The sequence below is a fragment of the Oryzias melastigma genome, linkage group LG14, assembly GCF_002922805.2.
Source record: "Oryzias melastigma strain HK-1 linkage group LG14, ASM292280v2, whole genome shotgun sequence".
Lineage (NCBI taxonomy): Eukaryota > Metazoa > Chordata > Actinopteri > Beloniformes > Adrianichthyidae > Oryzias > Oryzias melastigma.
In genome coordinates, this window is record NC_050525.1 from 20,002,826 (window position 1) to 20,021,143 (window position 18,318).

Consider the following 18,318-nt stretch of genomic DNA (forward strand, 5'->3'; position numbering starts at 1 on the left):
ACAGCTTTTTTTGGCAACATGAGGAGTTTAAGGAGAAAGTTTTGGCTTTTGTCCTGCAGCTATTATAACCTCCTGGGATGTGTTGACACAAATCGTTACTTAATAAACACTTCATAAATGAACAACAACGACAGATGGAAGAATAAAATGGTTTTTGTCAGGATAATTAAAAGGGTTTAAATCAGGGATGTGCAAACGTTCCTACTCGTGGGCCACAAAGGGTTCTAGAATCTAACAGAAGGCCCAACCAGGAGCAGAGCTGATTTGGTAATTTGCCTCATAAAACAGAGAAATAACGCACAATCTGGACAAAAACATGCCTTAATCATGATTGAAAATCACTTTAAAGCAGAACATTTTGGAGTTTTTATGTCAAAACAGTGGTTTTTGTTCTCATTTTAGAGCCATTTTCACCAATGGGTTGATGAAAAACTCAAACTTAGGGAAATGCTGCATTCACGTGGTGTTGGAATTATCAGAAAAATTGTCTGACTCTGAAATCACATGAAAATTGGAAAAATGACAAATCTGCAAACATCACATGAACATATTTGTAGTGCGCCCTCTGTGGGAAGAAACTTGAACTTCAAGGAAAATAAAACAATAATATGAGTGATCAAAATCATTTATTCCAGTTTAGCGGGCCACTTTAAATAGTTTAACTATGTTATAACGTATGGCTCCTGGGCCGTAGTTTGTCCACTTAGAAGAAGTTCTGATTTTCTTTTCAATATTGCAGAACTGATGAAAAGTAAACAGAAAGCGGTTCCTCGGAAACAGGTTTGCAAGTTTCGGGGTTGAATATTGATGGAAGGACTACTATGTGCCATATGTTAAGTCTTCATTGCTCTCTTTAATAAACGTTTACCTAAAAAATGTTTAACCTTTTGCCATTTCTTGACCATAACATTTTATTTGCATTTTAACTTAGAATTTTTTTTGAAAGGTTTTGGGCAGTCTAAGAATTATAAAAATCTTCACCTACTTCTATACATATTTGTTTTTTTATGTTCTTGTGGTATTTTCTGACAATGGAGGAGATATGAAGAAAATTAAGTTCAAAATTGCATTTCTTTATTTAAATTGTTGTGAATCAGTAGCAGATAAAAAAATGTCATTTGAAAAATAGTTTATTTGTGACGTGGAAAATACGCTCCCTTCTAGGAACTCCTAGCAACGGCAAAGGGAAGGGGGATCGGGGTTGCTCCGTGGCAAGAGAGTCTCACCCACAACTCGCACCGTTCTGCAAAAACTATGAGAAAACGACTGTTTTATTTTTTTAATTTAGGCTAAAAACGGCTTAATCATAGTTAAAAGACCACTGATAATAATTTTATAATAGATCAAAAGATGATCAAAGTGGGTCTTAAAGAGAAAGGGCTCTGACACTGTCTGCAAAACGGTATTACGGGGTCAGTAAGAGTTCCAAAACTCCACTTAAAAAAATTAAAAAGAGAATCTATGATAAATTAAAATTAGACAAAGTCAGGAAGAGCTTGCAAGCAGATAAACATTAGTTCTTCCAGCGAAACTTCTCTGATCCCAGTATGAAAGTCCAAAAAATGTCTCATGAACTCTGCTCCTTCAGTGTGCTTCGTCAGCTGTTTGCTGGAATAACAGTTGAATAAGTGCAAGAACAGATGTGTGAAACATAAGATGAAACAAAAAAAAGTATATAGTACAGATTCCATCCTGCTAAAGCAATCACGTCTGTCCTGTTGGTAGCAGGAGCAGCTCCGGTTCTTTGACTTTGATTCGGATCTGCTGTCTCAGCTTTGCCTCGCTGTGTGGAACATCCTTTAAAGCCAAATCAAACAAGCCTCAAATCTAAGATTTAGCTGAACTCTCGGTCAAACCCTTTTAAGGTTCGTTTCTTTGGAAAACACGGCTGGATGTTGGCGCTCTCAGGGTAGGGATGGTTGGAAAAGACGGTGAAAGCTGTGCCCTAAAGGTTTGGAAGAAAAGCTCCAGTTGTAATGCCAAAACTGAATGTTCTTTATTCTTTGGCAGCTTAGTGCTCACGTTGGCCCGCACCAGCATTTTTCATGGTTTCCTGGCAGAACAGAAGTCGTATGGCCCAACATCTTCAGGAGAAGTTAAACTAAAATTCTGATCAGACATGTTTTAGCTTGTAGTTATACTCGAGGCTCTGAATTATGATTAAAAACAATTCTGTTTTCGTACACTTGCCTTATTACATTTTGTTTTCTCAATGAATCTGGTTTCATATTAGTCATGTAAACAGTAAACTAGTTTCTCTTATAATACCAGAAGATCAGAAACCTGGTGTTTGAGGTAAACTTCGGGGAAAACCAGTTTTGTCAGAGAATACATTGATATATTACTGTAAAGGATGCCGACTCTCACATGTCAAATGAAAGGATGGATGAAAGTAAGGCCGGTTTTCCTGTGAAATTGTGGAGTTACTGGTGTGCATGGAAACCTGCAACTTGATTCAGTAACGAAATAAAACCAAGTGTGAACGCTCACACGCTCTTTGAGTCCTTGGTAGTTTTTCTTGACGAGTGTGTACGCTCACCTGAACTCTGATGCAGAGTGAAGCTCACTTTAGGGTGAACCAAAGTGCAGAAATGGAGTCAAATGAGTAAATTCTATAAACGCTTAGAAATAAACAGTTAACAAATGTAGCCACGAGGGGTCCATGCCAGGGTCTCATTGTGCCGGATAAATACCGAGGGTTGTGTCAGGAAGGGCAGACGAGGTGAAATCTTAGCCAAACCAAATTCGCTATGGCAACCCCAGAAGGGAAAAGACAAAAGGAGAAGAACAGCTGACAGCACAAAAGTGAAAAAGTAGAACTTGTAAAGAAGTTGTGAAATGTCCAGTAGAATGTCCAACAGAGTGGAGGTATAGGTTACTTATTTACTAGAGTCAGAGGATGAGCAGGATTAGCTGGTTTTCCTCTCTCCTGCATTTCCTTAAGTCTTGGTCAAACAGTATTGATCTCAAGTGTCCATTGTCTGGAAAAGTTTTATTATTTCAGTCTGGCTTACAAATCAAACCAAAGATGTGAAAGTTCCAGAGTTCCCTTGTTTGTTGTGAGATCTAATTCTAAAAATGATCTGCGATAGACTAAATCTGTGAAGTAGGATTATAGATGTTTTAAGGGTGTAAAACTCCACACTTTATACACTTCTCTTAGAAAGACGTGAACATGGTCAAACTTTTCTCTTTAGTTTTAAGCTCTTAAAGTTCAAGCCTTCACAGAGAAAAAAGTTGAATACTATAGAATGAAAACAAAGATCTGCTTGTGACCATAGATCTATGTAAATTTGGCAAGTTGAATGCATCAATCCATCCATTTTTAACATAATTATGAACTAGATATATAGCATTACCTGAGATAGTGCCAATGTGAATGCTGTAAGTTGAATTTGGCGGCTGAAGATGCTGGTGCGGATAGCTAAAGATGCTGAAATTGATGGCTAAAAGCGTTAAAGCTAATAGCTGAAAATGCTGAAGGTAATAGCTGAAAGCGCTGAAGCTGATAGCAGCTAAATATATTAGCTAAATGCCAAATTAGCCTGAAATCAAACAAACAAATAGGTTAGCAGCTAGCATGTAGCTAAAAATAGTTTAACTTCAAAATAGCCTAAAAAACTGAAAAAAAAAATTACCCAAAACAGCTGGCGTGTAAATATTAGCCTAACTCCAAAACAGCCTCAATCATTTTAGAAAGAAATTAGCCAAAACAGATATCATGTACCTGAAATATTAGCTGAACTCCAAAATATCCTAAAAAATGTTAGTAAATGCCAAAACAGTCCAAAAAGCGACCAGAATGCCAATTTCTTAAACTTTAAAACCGTAACTTTTTAACATAAATATAAATAATAAAAAGGCATATTATTCCAGAATAAATCAACTTAATCCTTAAATCATTTTCAATATCTTATTCTTCATAAAAATACATTTTGCCAAAATTATACAAGTTGGAGTTAAGTGCAAGATAACATCGGGCCATTAATAACAATAAAATAAAATGATCTGGAGAGCCGGATATAATTACCTGGCAGGCCGGATCCGGCCCCCGGGCCTCCGATTTGACACGTGCCTTAGAATCACAAATTAACCTATGAAGCATGTGTTTAGACCACAGTAAGAAGCCTGAAGAAACCCACGCATGCATAAGGAGAACATGCAAACTCCACTCAGAAAGGTCCCACCTACATAGAATACAGTAGCATTGAAATCCATTAGGCGCAAATTTATCTGTGGGCCTACTAGCACCTTCTTTACCAAACGCTGCAGGGGTCAAATGTTTGCCATTTTGCTTTCAAAGTGCTTCTTCCTCACCTACTCCTAGAAACAGTTACTATGTACTCTGGTGCAGTAAATGAAAGTCTTTACTTCCTCTGTCAGCTGCAGGCAGATACTTGGGTTCATCTCCGGACACCATCAACCCTTTTGTTGACATGTTTTTTTCTTTTCAAATCTAAATTATCTCAGATTTTTTGTTTTCCTCATCTATAAGTTTAATAAGTTGCAGGTCATGTGATCGCATTTTGACGTCATGTTGCACTTTTCATGCTCACAGCCCAACCGTACCATTCTTAAGCTGAGGGAAAGCAATTTGAGTGTTCTGCGCCTGAGAGCTGAACCACCAATCATAGCAACCAAACAAACCCCACTGCTGGGCCAATTGTATCAAACCAGTGATAAAAATAAATTCAGTGCATCATATTTTTCAAAGTTGAGATAGAAAGAGTTGTGTAAATATGTTTGCACATTCAGCAATTTAAAACTACAAAAAATATTGTATTTCCATTTTCATTGAACATAAACAGATATATAAACATTCATCTCTCATCATCGGTGAGTTTTTGTGAAGCACAATGAAGATGTTCTAAAAACATGTTTTGTAAGCATCAACATAAGGCTATTTCTATTCCTTCCTTTAATAGAAGATTATTAATAGTAACACATTGGTGTATGAAGGACATACTCGTCAGCTTCAACCCAAAACAACAACATTCCACCTTGAGTAGCCGCATTGAGCCAGCCTCACAGCTCTGACCTAGACTTCCTGTTTCTCAGTTTTCCGCCACATTCTTAAGCAATAAGCTCATGCTAACACACACGCTCACACAATGGTGCACACACAATCTAAACCAGTACACACAATTCTAGTTTGTCCAGTCATGTTTTCTCATTCTTGCGCTGTCTGGGCCTGATGTCGTTCCTCTGGTGTTTTAAATATGCAAGTGGTTTGCCCTCACACGTGACTTCATCACCTCTTCGCACTTCAAGCTCTATGTAGTTAGTTTGGAAAGAAAAGAAGAGGAACCAGGAATTGAAAAAGGAGCTGGGAAACACTCAATGTACAAAGATAATTAAATCTTCTAAGAATTCATGCATTCTTAAAGAAGAAGTTAAAATTCCTTGAATTGAGAAAAATACTTTTATTTTGCTGTTAAATACAAAATAAAACATAATTACTATTTTTTAGTCATTAATCTTTCTTCTTGAAAAGTCTTGATTAAAATTGTGACCCTTAAATACAACTTTTGTTATGAGTGATGAAGAGACAGAACAAATCTCTTTTTTTTTTGTTTTTGCAAATAAGCCACCAGCCTTCTCCCAATTTTTAATTCCCTTGTTGCCATGGTGATTAAACATTGATTTGCGTGTTTGAGCTCCACATGGAAGGAACTAATGCAGATGTGCTGACAATGATTTATTGATGTCAAATGAAGAGACGTGCACTGACGACGCCCTAGAAGTGAGACCTCCTTTGTTTTGCTTGAACCTGTGTGCGGGCTTGTTTGCTTCATTTCTGCTCCCATCAGATAAGGTTTCTCTTAAAAACCCATGGCTTTCATTTGAAGTTTGCCTAAAGTCTTGGAGTTATACCCAAAAGGTGAGGACAAACACAATTCAAAAGAAAGTTCCAGATCTCGCATGAACATGTGAGAAAATGTTCATTGTTGTTTGGTTAACATGGACAAGTCACCCCATCAGGTTAGCAACAAAACCATTTTTTTCCCCCTCCGTTATTGAGTAATGAATTAACGGAAACAGTCTTGTCTGTCCATCTATGATGTCATTTTCAGTTCTTTATGTCCCCTGAGGAACCAATGACACAAAGAGTGTTTGTTTTAGATCCAGATAAGATAAAGACAAGCTTTTTTACTTCATCTTTGTCACAGCTTTTTCTTTAAATCCTCTAAAAACATTTTTTTTTAATTTATAAATATCAGTAAGTGTTTTCAAAAAAGTCAGAACTTTTCATCTACTTGCTATATCATATAAACATATCTTTGGATTTTTGAGTTAAATATCTTCTACAATGTCACATATTTGAACAGCTGTGCTTTAACTGTCTCATTAATCATCCATTTTTCTCTCATCTCTTTGTCATCGCTTTGACAGCTGGGATCAACTAAAATGCTCAAAAAGTGTTATTTTAAGTGTTAAGGAGGTTAACTTTTTCCATTCGTAAAAGGTCATTCATGTCAGGGTGCAGTGGATGCAGTTTAATTTTCACAACATTGAAAAGGAGCATTGTGAAAAACAATAAAATAAGTGTTTTAAGATGGTCAGGAGTCTGCTGAAAAACAAACCAAAACACTTGTGTGTACCAAAAAAAATAGGGCCTGGATAATAGTCTCAGTGGTGGGTAAGAGAACCCAGCCCCACTTGTTTTGTACATTCAGCAACAAGACAAAAATTTACAATTGAAGGGGAATTTGACTATAGTTTAGCTTTTTGAACTATATGTTTAAGGTTAGGTATTCAAAAATAGCAGAATGTTGCATATTTTAGCCACTTTGCAACATGGGATTGATTTTCAACTATCTGCTGGTACTTGAGTCTAAGAACAAAGCCCCAAATCCATCCTACTCCTAGTTTGTCCACACTGTTTAAATTTGGGTTGATGTCTAAACCAAAATTTACAAGCGCAGCCTCACTACTTGGTCCAAAACACACAAAATCTTGTGGTTTTGAAAGAAGTGGTTCATTCTGGATGTAGAAAGTGTCATAGTTAAGCGTCTCACCGCGGCAATCGTACCAAGAATTCCTCTGTGCGTTCCCCGTGATGTGCCCAAAAACTCTCCTGCAGCAGCCCAAATGCATTCCTTGGAGCCAGCCAGCATGAAGCCGAAGCACGATGGAACTGTGAGAGCAGTGGAGCCATGTTTGCTGTTTGTAGAACCACAACTGAAACCAGAATCTGTGTTATTTCTGCATCTCAGACTCTGTAATCACAGCTCTGAGATCAGACTCACAGTGCTCAAAACACTGTGATTTGGGACATATCTTTAGGCAGTTTAATTGGAGTGGTTTTAAAAACAGAGATTATTTCACTCCAGCTGGAGGAAGAAGTCAGTTCAACTCGAGAAGCCTTTGAAAAAGTTTGCCAAACATCTTAAAGGGAAGATATGACTTTCAGAACATTCCTCGCTTGCAAACTGTTATGCATTTATCAAGACAATATAGCAAAAATGGGCGCAAGATCATCATAAATAACAAAATAACTTCATGACTATGTAAAGATAAAATAAGTGAATGGAAAACAAAGGGTATACCCATTGAGAGTAAATTACTAAATCAAGTCCTGTGACTCGTCAGCTGGTCTGAGCTTTACTAATGAAGCTACAGAGAACTGGAGCATCTGTTTACAATAACTACTGAATGCTTCGGCCACTTTACAAAGCTTTAGGCTTCTCACTAAAACTATGAATTTTCACGCAAGAATTAACCCAGATCTTTTTATATGAAACTAAATTTGATGTTCATCATCTTGAGCATCAGTTAGTACAGTGCCTCAATGTTGGCCAGCTCTTACATGACTCATAAAATTTATTGACTAGTACTCAAGCTTTCTTTGAGTGAGATAAGGTAATTGAGCAGCGTTTCATTAGTTTGAGATGACTCCAGCTCACCTCTCAACACACACCAACAGTGCCTCTATGTGGTGATTTTAGGGATCTGTAGGCTAAAAGTTGGTATCAATGTTCAGTATTTCTATTCTTTGTGTAGGTGGGGTTACATCTGGACGAGACAATGGCAGACAGCTCATCCTGCTTCCACTGTCGCAAGGACCTCGGGGGGAAAAGATTTGTTCGACACGAGGGAAAGCTGGTCTGCGTCGACTGCCACAACAAGTATTGTGCCAACTCCTGCGCCCAGTGCTTTCGGCCGATCTCGGTGGATTCAAAGGTTTGTCATGGAAGTGCATTGTGGGGTTTGGTCTACCTTTTGCAGCACCCCTTTAAGGCATCTCCTATCTTTATCTCTCAGGAGCTGGGCCACAAAGGCCGCTACTGGCATGAAGACTGTTTCCGTTGTGCAAAGTGTTACACGCCTCTGGCGAAGGAGCGTTTTGGAACAAAAGACGACACTATCATGTGTTTGACGTGCTGCTCCAGAGAGGATGCTCCACGCTGCCATGGCTGCTATAAGATCATTCCAGCTGGTATGAAACGCTAATTCTACAATCATAAATACAACTGCCACCACAAGATGGAGAGGTATTGGCGGAGTCTTCAAGATTTCATGCCGCCACCCGACTTTTTTGAAAATCGTTGGCGTCGTCATATATGTAGACGGTAGCTGTCAGGTGTGCAGAATGGCCGCTTTCTTAGAAATATACCCCTAATGACTCTGACTCCGACAGCGACTCTTAGACCTGCATCTTGATGAATTGGGATAAATGCTGAGAAGAATACAGAGAAGACAAAACATTGTGCACTTTTGGAAGGCAATGTTGTCTAAAAAAAATGTAAAGTTTTGAGGTTACTGTAGGCTCCTACTACCTACCCAGGTTACCGGGTGGCACTTCATATGAGCAGCCGGCATCCGCAGACATTTACCCATCCTCCAGTGCTGCTGGCCAGTAGTCCACCCTGTGCCCGCCCAGCTGTCGCCTGATTTTGTAAGCTAATAGGCATTGTGGTAGAGTGTCCGACCTGAGATTGGAAGGTCAGGAACTCAAATTCCGGCCGAGTCATACCAAAGATTCTAAAAATGGAACCCAATGCCTCCCTGATGACACTCAGCATTAAGAAGTTAGATAGTGGGGTTAAACCACCAAATGGTTCCCAAGTGCGGCTGTGTCTGCGGCTCACCTCTCCCCCAGGGAGTGGATCAAATAGAGAGAACAAATTTCACACACCTAGGTGTGTGACAACTATTGGTACTTTATTGACTACATACTGTCTGTCGCTGGACCGCCACTGTTTGACCTTGAAATGTGCCTGTGCGACCACTGACTGATGTCAACTTTTAGAGAAAAATTGTCCATTCGCCATAACATTTTAATTTTTTCATAAAACCTCTACGGCCATCATGAAGCATTTAAAATGCGACTGTCTCTTCCCGATTACTGCACAGCTGCCCGCTGAAAAATTTGCTTGTAGGTCGCAGCGCGGTGGCATTTTAGGATATGTGACTGTAGTCTGACACTTCTAACAGTTTGAGGGGGACCTGGTTGCAGACAAGGTGATGCCTTTAAACTCATTACCCATTAAAAACCCCTTAAATTAATCATTCGCCTGAAGCGGAAATGTCACAACTGTTGTCGGAAGCTGAATTTGCTCATCTATACTTGAAAATTCCTAACTCTAATCGTAGCCCCATGTTTAACCCTAACCTGGTTACAGTGCTTTTCAAGGGGAAGAGCGTGAACTTCAGTCGAGGACTTCTGGCTAATGAGGCTCTGGCGCCATCTTGGGGCCGTGTTGTTGTCCACGGTCAAGTCATTTTGAGCAGTTTTGCAGAAGCTTTAGGAAAACGGGGCTCGCAGTATACACAAACAAATACTTTAACCTAAAAAGACCCCTTGTTTTGTCCTTTGCAGGTATAGAAAGTGTAAAGTACAAAGGAAACTTGTGGCACGAAGAGTGCTTCACCTGCTGCAGCTGCAGAGGACCCATAGGATCGCAAAGCTTCATCTCCAAGGACAAAGACATTTACTGCAGCTCCTGCTATGACAAGAAGTTTACAAAAAACTGCGTCAGCTGCAACAAGGTCAGAATGTGTAACCACTCACTAATATGTAGGATCTGTCTGATTTATGCTCTGAAAGTGATAAGTAAATTTAAAAATATTTGTAAAATTACTTGAAATAGAAAAGAACTGTTAAAAAACATAAGAAGAATCTGAATTTCATTTTTTTTATCTGTGTGCCCAGGCTATTACTTCTGGAGGAGTGAACTACCAGGACCAGCCATGGCACGGCGACTGTTTCGTGTGCAGCGGCTGCGCTGAGCCTTTGGCAGGATCGAGCTTCACCAACCACGAGGATCAACTCTTTTGTGTCAACTGCTACAAGAACCGTGTAGCCAAGAAATGCAGTGGCTGCAACAACGCCATCACAGGTTTTCTAATTGATGCATTTTTTCCCCCAAAAAGGCTCATGTAAAACAGCTACTTGAGGAGACTACTTGAGTTGATTTCTGCAATTTAATCTAAATCAGAAATTTCACAGTGTTTTGAGCAAATGCTAAAATGTGAATTTTTTTTTTACACATTTTTCTCCTCATTTGACCAGCAGGATATCATCAGTTTTGCAAAATTAGCTCGTTGCCAAGCAACTGTACAAAGCTTGAAAGATGGTCCTTGGAGTTGAGCTGCTTAAAAGCAGATTATACAAACGACATCTCCCCTAGTGACACATAGTTTCTGCAAAATGTAAGAATACAACCTGCAATTTGAAGAGTTTATTCTTCTGCAAAATGGAAAAAAAAATATTACCTATTTCACACTGAAAAGGAGTACAATTTTTACAGAAGTGAGAGCTTTGCTTAGTAACCAAACAACACAATTGATTGTGTTGCAGCACAGTGCAACATGGAACTCACTGTATCATGTGATCAGATTTTCAGTAAGGACTACAACTAACAGGCTGCCTTTAATTTTACATTTAGAGGTGACCATTTGAATGATGAAAGTTGTTCTTTTTAAAATTTAAGGTCAAAAGGTTTTATTTTTCAGTTTAATCAAGAACTATTTTCATTTATGAATAAACCCATTTGATCTACACACATCAGATGTTCTCAGACCAGCAGGTGGCACCCATTGACCAACTAAAGCCACACATCAGTTCAGTTTGGATCCATTTTTTCCTCCTCTCCTTGCAGGTTTTGGTAAAGGGGTGAATGTGGTGAGATTTGAGGACAGCTCCTGGCACGAATACTGCTTCAACTGTAAGGGATGCTCGGTCAACCTTCCTCAGAAAGGCTTCGTCCTCAAAGGAAGAGACATCTTCTGCACCGAATGCGGCAACAAGGAGTGACGGACAACCCAACTGCTGTTTTTATTACGTCTCTCAAAACCCATACATATTTTATACTTTCAAGAGAGCCTTCATTTTAATAACCGTTTGCGTTTCTGCTTGTATTGATCACACAAAGGCCACTGTAACGTTGAGAACAGAGCGTACAAGCTGTTGTTTGCTTTGATGCTGCATGATAACATTTCTAGCACACACTGTACTAAATGTAGTAGTAACAGGCTTTAAAAACATACATTTGACACAAAATGCTCAGCTCCTTGTGTTTAATCCTGCTTTTATGTGAAAATTAAATTAAAATAAACATATACATATCTTACCGTTTTCCAACAATTTTGTGTAACCTTAAAGGTAAACTTGGTAAATACCGGCAAAAATTAAAACCTTCATAGACATGGTACCAATTGAAAAAGTAATTCAAACATCTGCTCCAATGAAAATTATGTTTTTGGAGTGTTTTTACACTTTCTTTTAGCATTGTTGTCATGACGGAGTACATATATTATTAAAACTAAGGTTAAGACAAAGATTAAGACAGACACAAATTTCTAATGAACTGCTGCTCTGCAGAAACTTTTTCCTAAAAAACGACACAAGTTGTTTGGTTTTGCCTTAAAAAGGCATAATGACAACTAAAAGACCACAGGGAACGCTTTTGCAACAGATCAAAAGATGATTGGAGTGGGACCTGTATTGAAAACTCCAATTTCAATTTTTCTTCATACAAAACCTGCTTACATAGTACCATGAAGGTTCAGCCTGAATTTGTGGTGAATATGCAACAGGGAGGAAACATGGTTTCTTTGACTTTATATGTAAAAACGTTTTCCTCATAAAAAGTACCATTGTATCTCCAAGAAAACATTGGAAAAAAAATTACTTTGAACATATCCCTGGGGGGAAGAACTTCGTTTTTGTGGTATTTACAAATAAACCTCTGCAAAAGCTAAAAGAAACTGGAGTTCCAAACATAAGCAATTGTGCAGGACAAAGAAAGGCTAAATTCTGATAAATTAGCAAATATATTTTTGGACCTCCAATCAAAACAATATATATATATATATATATATATTTTTTTTTTAACAAATTTAAGCTCAAATGAGTTGTGGCTCTAATCTGTTTTAGGTTTATACCAAAGAAATACTTGTTTTAGAAGGTTGTTCTCCCTGATCTTACTTTTCTAGTGTGTATTGAACTAGCACAATTTGCACACTTTGTTTTTTTGTACTCACTCTTATATTAATTTCTTCTGTAAACACATTATTTTCTGCTGCAACTACCAAACTTTCCAGCTTGGGATGCATAAAGTATTTCTATTCCAGTCTGTTGAAGTCTTCCAGTAAAACAACCGAGCTTTAAAACCGTCTCTAGTCTTCCCCACTTTCTGAGGTGACATTGCAGGCCTCAATGGTTGGAGTGCATTTCCATGGCTCCTCAAATCACATAGAAATGGACTCGCCTTCTGGCCACCACTTCAGACCTGGCTCAAAGGTGGGATCCCTGGGAAGTCAGTCCGGGCAATGTCGCAAAACTTGTTTTCAATATTTCCATTAGGGAAGTTTCCACCGCTCCAGGTCTGGCTCTTCATCTACAGGATCTGTCTGCTAGGTGGGACTTAAACTAGAGGTGTTGCAGCATAGTTTCCAAGACCAAGTCTCCATCACCACAATAGCAGTTCATGAGTGTTAAAACAAGTGAGATAAATCTAAATGATCATTTATGATGAGGCTCTGTCAGAGGAATAAGAACCAACTGTCATTTTAAATGAAAGTAATACAAGTACCCTTCAATGTAACCCATTTGCTACTTACATAGAATAGCGTACAATTAAAATAATCTGTCTTCATTGGAATGATCTGGACTGAATTAGAGTGTGACAACCCTAATTATTAAAGCTCTATTAGATGTTTTTATTGTTGCCTTGCGTAGTGCTTGGAAACGATTATAGTTTTGAATTGGCAATTTACAAATAAACTAAATTGTACTTAAGTGCCTGAGAACAAATCTTATTTATGTTTTTGTGAATATCATCTGTAATGTGTTGCAAAGCAATCCTGGTGGACTGAACGCTTCCATTTATTAATAATTTTTAAATTGAGTGTGATTTGGGTCCTGACTTATACTTAAAGTGGACTAAATTTTTGGAACAGAAATTTGTGGAATTTCTGGAATTTTTCTCATGATGGGGGCTGTAAATAAATGGCTCAAAACTGTCCGACTGGATAGCTCCAATATTACTTGACATTTTTGTTATGTTGCGGTTGTAAAAAGGTATAAGCTAAAAGGAGAGAGTTTAAAAAAAGCGATTAAGGGATATCAGCTGAGAATAACAGTCCCGCCCACATCTCAGAGGCAAATTTCTGATGAAATTCTGCCACACTTCAGAAACTTTGTCCAAGAAAATGACAATGTTTTTTTATTTACATGAAAATAGTATAATCTTAATTAAAAGGCAACTAAGAATACTTGTTTTGCTCAAACAAATCTGAATTAAAAAAATGAAATATGTATAATTATTGTTATTGATAAATACAAATTTCATCTGAAAATCTGAATCACAAGGTTACATGAATTTTACTTAAATTAGTATGAGACATAGGAGCTCCTACCAAGTTCCTAAAATCAATGTGATTTATACCTCTAGTATTTACAAAGAGCGTTTTATTTATCATATTTGGTTACATTTGATGGCCTTTCTGTGATATATAGCCTCAAGTTAACAGAAAACATGGGAGCATATAAGTTAACAGAAAACATGGGAGCATATATGCACACAATTTGCCTCCCAGTCTTGACTGTCGGCTAAACACACCAATAAATGAACCAATCAAAGCCACACACTTCCTGTTTTCCCTTCACAAACACACCCTCCATCCTTACTTTGACTCCTTCTGGGCTTCATCTCAGGGCTTAGAATTTATTTGGTCGACCACTTGCATGGAATACTTTCTACGTTCAGATTATTTACTTGAAAGGTAGGTAATCTTTAACATGGGCAGTTAATTATTTAAACTTTTCAAGAAGGTAATCTATGCTTACATTACTTTTTAATGTAGTAAATACGAAATACTAGATCGGTGTGCTTTGTAGAAACTGAAAAAGCATTTTTTTTTTCAGATTTGTGATGATTTTCCTAAAAAACTTCCCCAAACTGTTCATGATTCTGTCTCTACTGAGCGGCTTTGCTTGTGCTGAGGATCCAGGTAGGATTTGTGAAATCACAGAAAACACAAAAATGCCTATTATATTAAAGATTGGTTATAGTTGTCAAACTATTTGAGGTGCAGAAACAAAACTTTAGTCAAATTTGCACTATTAAAAAAATGACAGCTGTTTTAAATCACTCTAATGATGGGTAGAGACGACTTTCTCACAGTTCTGTAGGAAAAACAGGAACGTTCATGATAAAAATGTCAGAATTATCTATAACAAACATTTGATAAACATTATAGAGGCATGAGAAATGTGATATCCAATGTAGCCTGTGCACTTTTTTAATATACCTTTTTGAAACTTAAATATACCTTAAATGTTAACATAATCAAAAAATGTTGCGTAATTATTCAGCAGGAAATGCTTGTAATACATTGATATCTTGCAGTAAACGTGTTACAACAATGTTTCAAAGTTTTCTGATTTTTTTTTTCCCAGATAAAGAACATTTATAAATCTCTACATTCCTTTTGTCAAAATGCACCATATCCTAATCTCTTGTATGCTTCCATTAGTGTCTTGTAAGACTCTGTGGGGAAAGGTGGGTGACTTCTCTCTGTGTAGCCACTGGACACTGAATCCTCAAGTCTCCATCCCTGCTCTGCAAGAACTAACCGTCTGCCTTAATCTGAAACTTGAGGTATTGATCAAAGACAAGATGAGCGAGATACACTGCTGTTATAAAAGCAAAATGGCATGGTTTAGTTTAGACTAAATCTCATCTCATGTTTAGGCTGAACCTACTTTACCAATAACAGTCTTCATGTACCGACATCCTGATGTCCAGTATGCTGAGCTGGGTTTGGGCGTAAAAGGGAAGCTTTTGGTTGTCTGGTTGTTTGGTGAGGAGTGGAAAACCCAGCCAGTAAACCTCTATCTATCCCAGTGGTACTCAGTGTGCATCACCTGGTCTCAAACAAACAACAAGCTTACCCTGTTTGTTAACGGGGCCCAAACAAACATGACAGCAGGTGAGTTTTTCTTTGAATTTTTTCGTCATAGTTCATTACAAATCCACCTTTGAATCAGTTTTATTTTGTGCTTCCCACAGTAATTTATCCAAAAGCTTCCTCCTTTGCGTCCCCCTCGTGCTGCAAGCTGTCTCCGAATGGATCTCTCAGTCTGGGCGCAGGACACGTAATCGTTGATGGAGACATTCAGGCGATTCCATACAGCAGTTTCCCTGGCAAATTATCCATGTTTCGGATATGGGGGAAAGAGCGCAGTGAAGAAGAAGTGACGTCTTTGAAATGCACAGAGGGGGACATAGTGAAGTGGGAAGAGGATCACTGGGACACACTGTCCTGCCAAAGCAGCCCAGATTTAAGCCTCCTGTGCGGTGAGTTCACTTTTTTTTGTAATGTTAACTTCAACCCTTTTTTAACTTTCTGCTTTTATTGTGGTTACACAGCTGGCAGTAAATGCTGTAATATGTTGTGGTGCCCATCATTGAAACTTTTATTGCCCTTTTCAGAACCACTGCAGTGCCTGAACGGCTTCCCTTGATTTATACCTGCAGCTTAATATTTAATATGGAACACTAGAGTTTTTGCACATTGAACAGGGGGTAGAGGGCAGCTACTGTGTGATTGAATGGAGGTACATCACAGCCTGAAAAATTTATCACATAGCCTAGCTGTCAAAATCTTTTTCTTTTCTATAGACTAAAGTTGTACTCTATTGAAAGAAATATGTCTAATTCCGTTTTATGGTGTTGCAACCTGTGGATTTTTAACGTAAAACTTAATGATAAAGTCACAATCAGTTATCTCAAACTGACAACATTAACAAAAAAACTGAATACGTATATATATATATATATATATGTAGAAAATATCAGTACTCAACTGGCAAATTATTGACCTCCAACAAGGAAACTAAATGTTTTTAACAAATATTTTTCTGTATTTATATCTCAATGTTACATTTATTGTAAATTATTAATTTTACGTTTGTCTGTCCTTTATCATTTCCACTAAATTTACCTATTTATTTTGTAGAATGGTCCTTTTATGAAGTCAGACTGGTCATTGAGATCATCCGCTATGACCAAAACAACACAGAACTCTATAGAGCCAGAGACATCGCTCATCGCTGGGTAAAGCTCACAATTTCCTTTCTAAGCTTATAAATCAAACATAATATGAACAGCAAATTTATAATTGTATGTAGTTCGTCTTTTTAGGATTTCTTGTGTTGGACGGCATGATTTATTATTTCAATCACACTGTTGTTTTGGTCTCTGTTGCAGCTCCGAGTGGTCCTGCCAAGGAGCATCTATTTACACAGAGTGTCCGTGTTCGACATCATCAGGTTGAACATGATTTAAATTTATGGCGCTGATATGACATACTTTCTGTAATAAATCGTGTGAAATCAATAAAATGTGCTTTTATGGTATGTGTCAGAGAAGGGGGAAGCAATGAACCATAAGCTGAGTGAACTTCTGATTTTTTTATACAGCTCTTCCATAGAAGGACATATCGGAGTAACACCAGCTGAAGACAGGCTGGTAAGCACACAGACTCGCCGGTTTATCAGATGGCTGTTGGCCCAAAGCAAATACAAATGTGCAGGCGTATGTGTTGACAGTTATGCAGTGGGACTGAAAGATTAAAATGTTACTTGGGTCAGTAATTGCTCTGTTTAAACTTAAGTTATTATCTAAAATCTATTTTATATTTTTTAGATGGCGGGGACTGGGCCTAATATCAACAGGTAAAGTGAAAGTATTTCTCTATGTTAATTTTTTGTCAACAAGATAAAACACAGTATGTTAATTGCACTCTTTTTTTGTTGTTTAAAGGGAAAAAAAATAGAAGCTAATGTGTAAAAACAATTAACATGTTGTATTTGGGGCTTTCAACTTACGCCTCAAAACATTTTTTAGATTGCTTGGCATAATTAATAGGAAATGATAACTCAAAACAACTGGTAAAAATGATGGAGTCAAGGCAAATTGTGCTGAAGGCCAACCCCAAACAAAAGAATGAGCTACTTACAAGTTAAAATTTGATTTGATGGTGAAAAAAAGACGATTTAAGCAAATATCTGAGTAAAAACCATCTGTCCTTTCATTAATCCAACCATCCATCTATCTTCAGAACCCACTAAATTGCTTTCAAGGTCACAGGGCTGCTGGACCCAACCCAACTACTGTTGTGCAAAGGCGAATATGGTACACCTCAAACAGTTCACCAGTCTGTTGCTGGGCTTTATCGTCTATGATATTAGATTTAACATCCATAATAACTGCAAATTTGATAAACGACTTATTTTTTAGGTGAAGGTAAAAATTATTCTTATCTAGAGGAGCCAATTGAAGTGGCTTGGGAATCTGGTCCGAATGCTTCCTGGACGCCTCCTTGGGGGGTATTCCGGGCACTGCCCACTAGGCGGAGGCCCCGGGGGAAGACCCAGGACACGCTGGAGAGACTATGTCTCTAAGCTGCCCTCGGAATACCTCGGGGACCCCCCAGAGGAGCTGGAGGAAGTGGCCGGGGAGAGGGAAGTGTGGGCTTCTTGGCTCAGACTGCTGCCCCTATGAGCCGGTCCCGGATGAGCGGAAGAAGATGGATGGATAAAAATCATCTTTAAACAGAAAAAAACCCAGTCAAATCCTCAGCTCTTAAATTAATTTACTGAACATGTTCCAACAACTGTCTGGCTTGTTAATCTCCCCTATTTATCTATTTTGGGGAATATTGACTGATTATTGGCTAATCCATCCCAACTGGTGATGACCACAGATAAAATAAAAAAGAACAAACCACTGGGGAACACTACCACATCAACTGTCTATAGTGGCTACGACAAAACACACTTTAACTCTTAATAGTAGAAAAGGT

General features: G+C 38.1%; 2 protein-coding genes across 4 annotated transcripts in view; both read left to right on the plus strand.

Annotated features, from left to right (window-relative positions):
• Nucleotides 1-12,215, plus strand: part of LOC112138974 (four and a half LIM domains protein 1) — a 13,289-nt gene extending 1,074 nt beyond the window's left edge. The window contains exons 1-6 of one of the 3 annotated variants that reach the window (XM_024261660.2): nt 5,638-5,743; nt 8,005-8,184; nt 8,266-8,440; nt 9,824-9,993; nt 10,157-10,343; nt 11,106-12,215. In XM_024261660.2, the coding sequence (XP_024117428.1) occupies nt 5,705-5,743; nt 8,005-8,184; nt 8,266-8,440; nt 9,824-9,993; nt 10,157-10,343; nt 11,106-11,260 (906 nt within the window). In that variant the 5' untranslated portion in view covers nt 5,638-5,704 and the 3' untranslated portion in view covers nt 11,261-12,215. Of the gene's footprint in view, nt 1-5,637; nt 5,744-5,783; nt 5,882-8,004; nt 8,185-8,265; nt 8,441-9,823; nt 9,994-10,156; nt 10,344-11,105 lie in introns of those variants that run through there. The other 2 variants (XM_024261675.2, XM_024261669.2) reach the window with 2 other exon arrangements.
• A 1,790-nt stretch (nt 12,216-14,005) lies between these two features.
• LOC112142695 (adhesion G-protein coupled receptor G4) overlaps nt 14,006-18,318 on the plus strand; it is a 17,498-nt gene continuing 13,185 nt past the window's right edge. Inside the window, exons 1-9 of the mRNA XM_024266225.2 lie at nt 14,006-14,232; nt 14,375-14,460; nt 14,986-15,110; nt 15,204-15,441; nt 15,522-15,809; nt 16,471-16,568; nt 16,722-16,783; nt 16,934-16,982; nt 17,160-17,188. Of these exons, the coding sequence (XP_024121993.1) occupies nt 14,195-14,232; nt 14,375-14,460; nt 14,986-15,110; nt 15,204-15,441; nt 15,522-15,809; nt 16,471-16,568; nt 16,722-16,783; nt 16,934-16,982; nt 17,160-17,188 (1,013 nt within the window). The 5' untranslated portion in view covers nt 14,006-14,194. The remainder of the gene's footprint in view (nt 14,233-14,374; nt 14,461-14,985; nt 15,111-15,203; nt 15,442-15,521; nt 15,810-16,470; nt 16,569-16,721; nt 16,784-16,933; nt 16,983-17,159; nt 17,189-18,318) is intronic.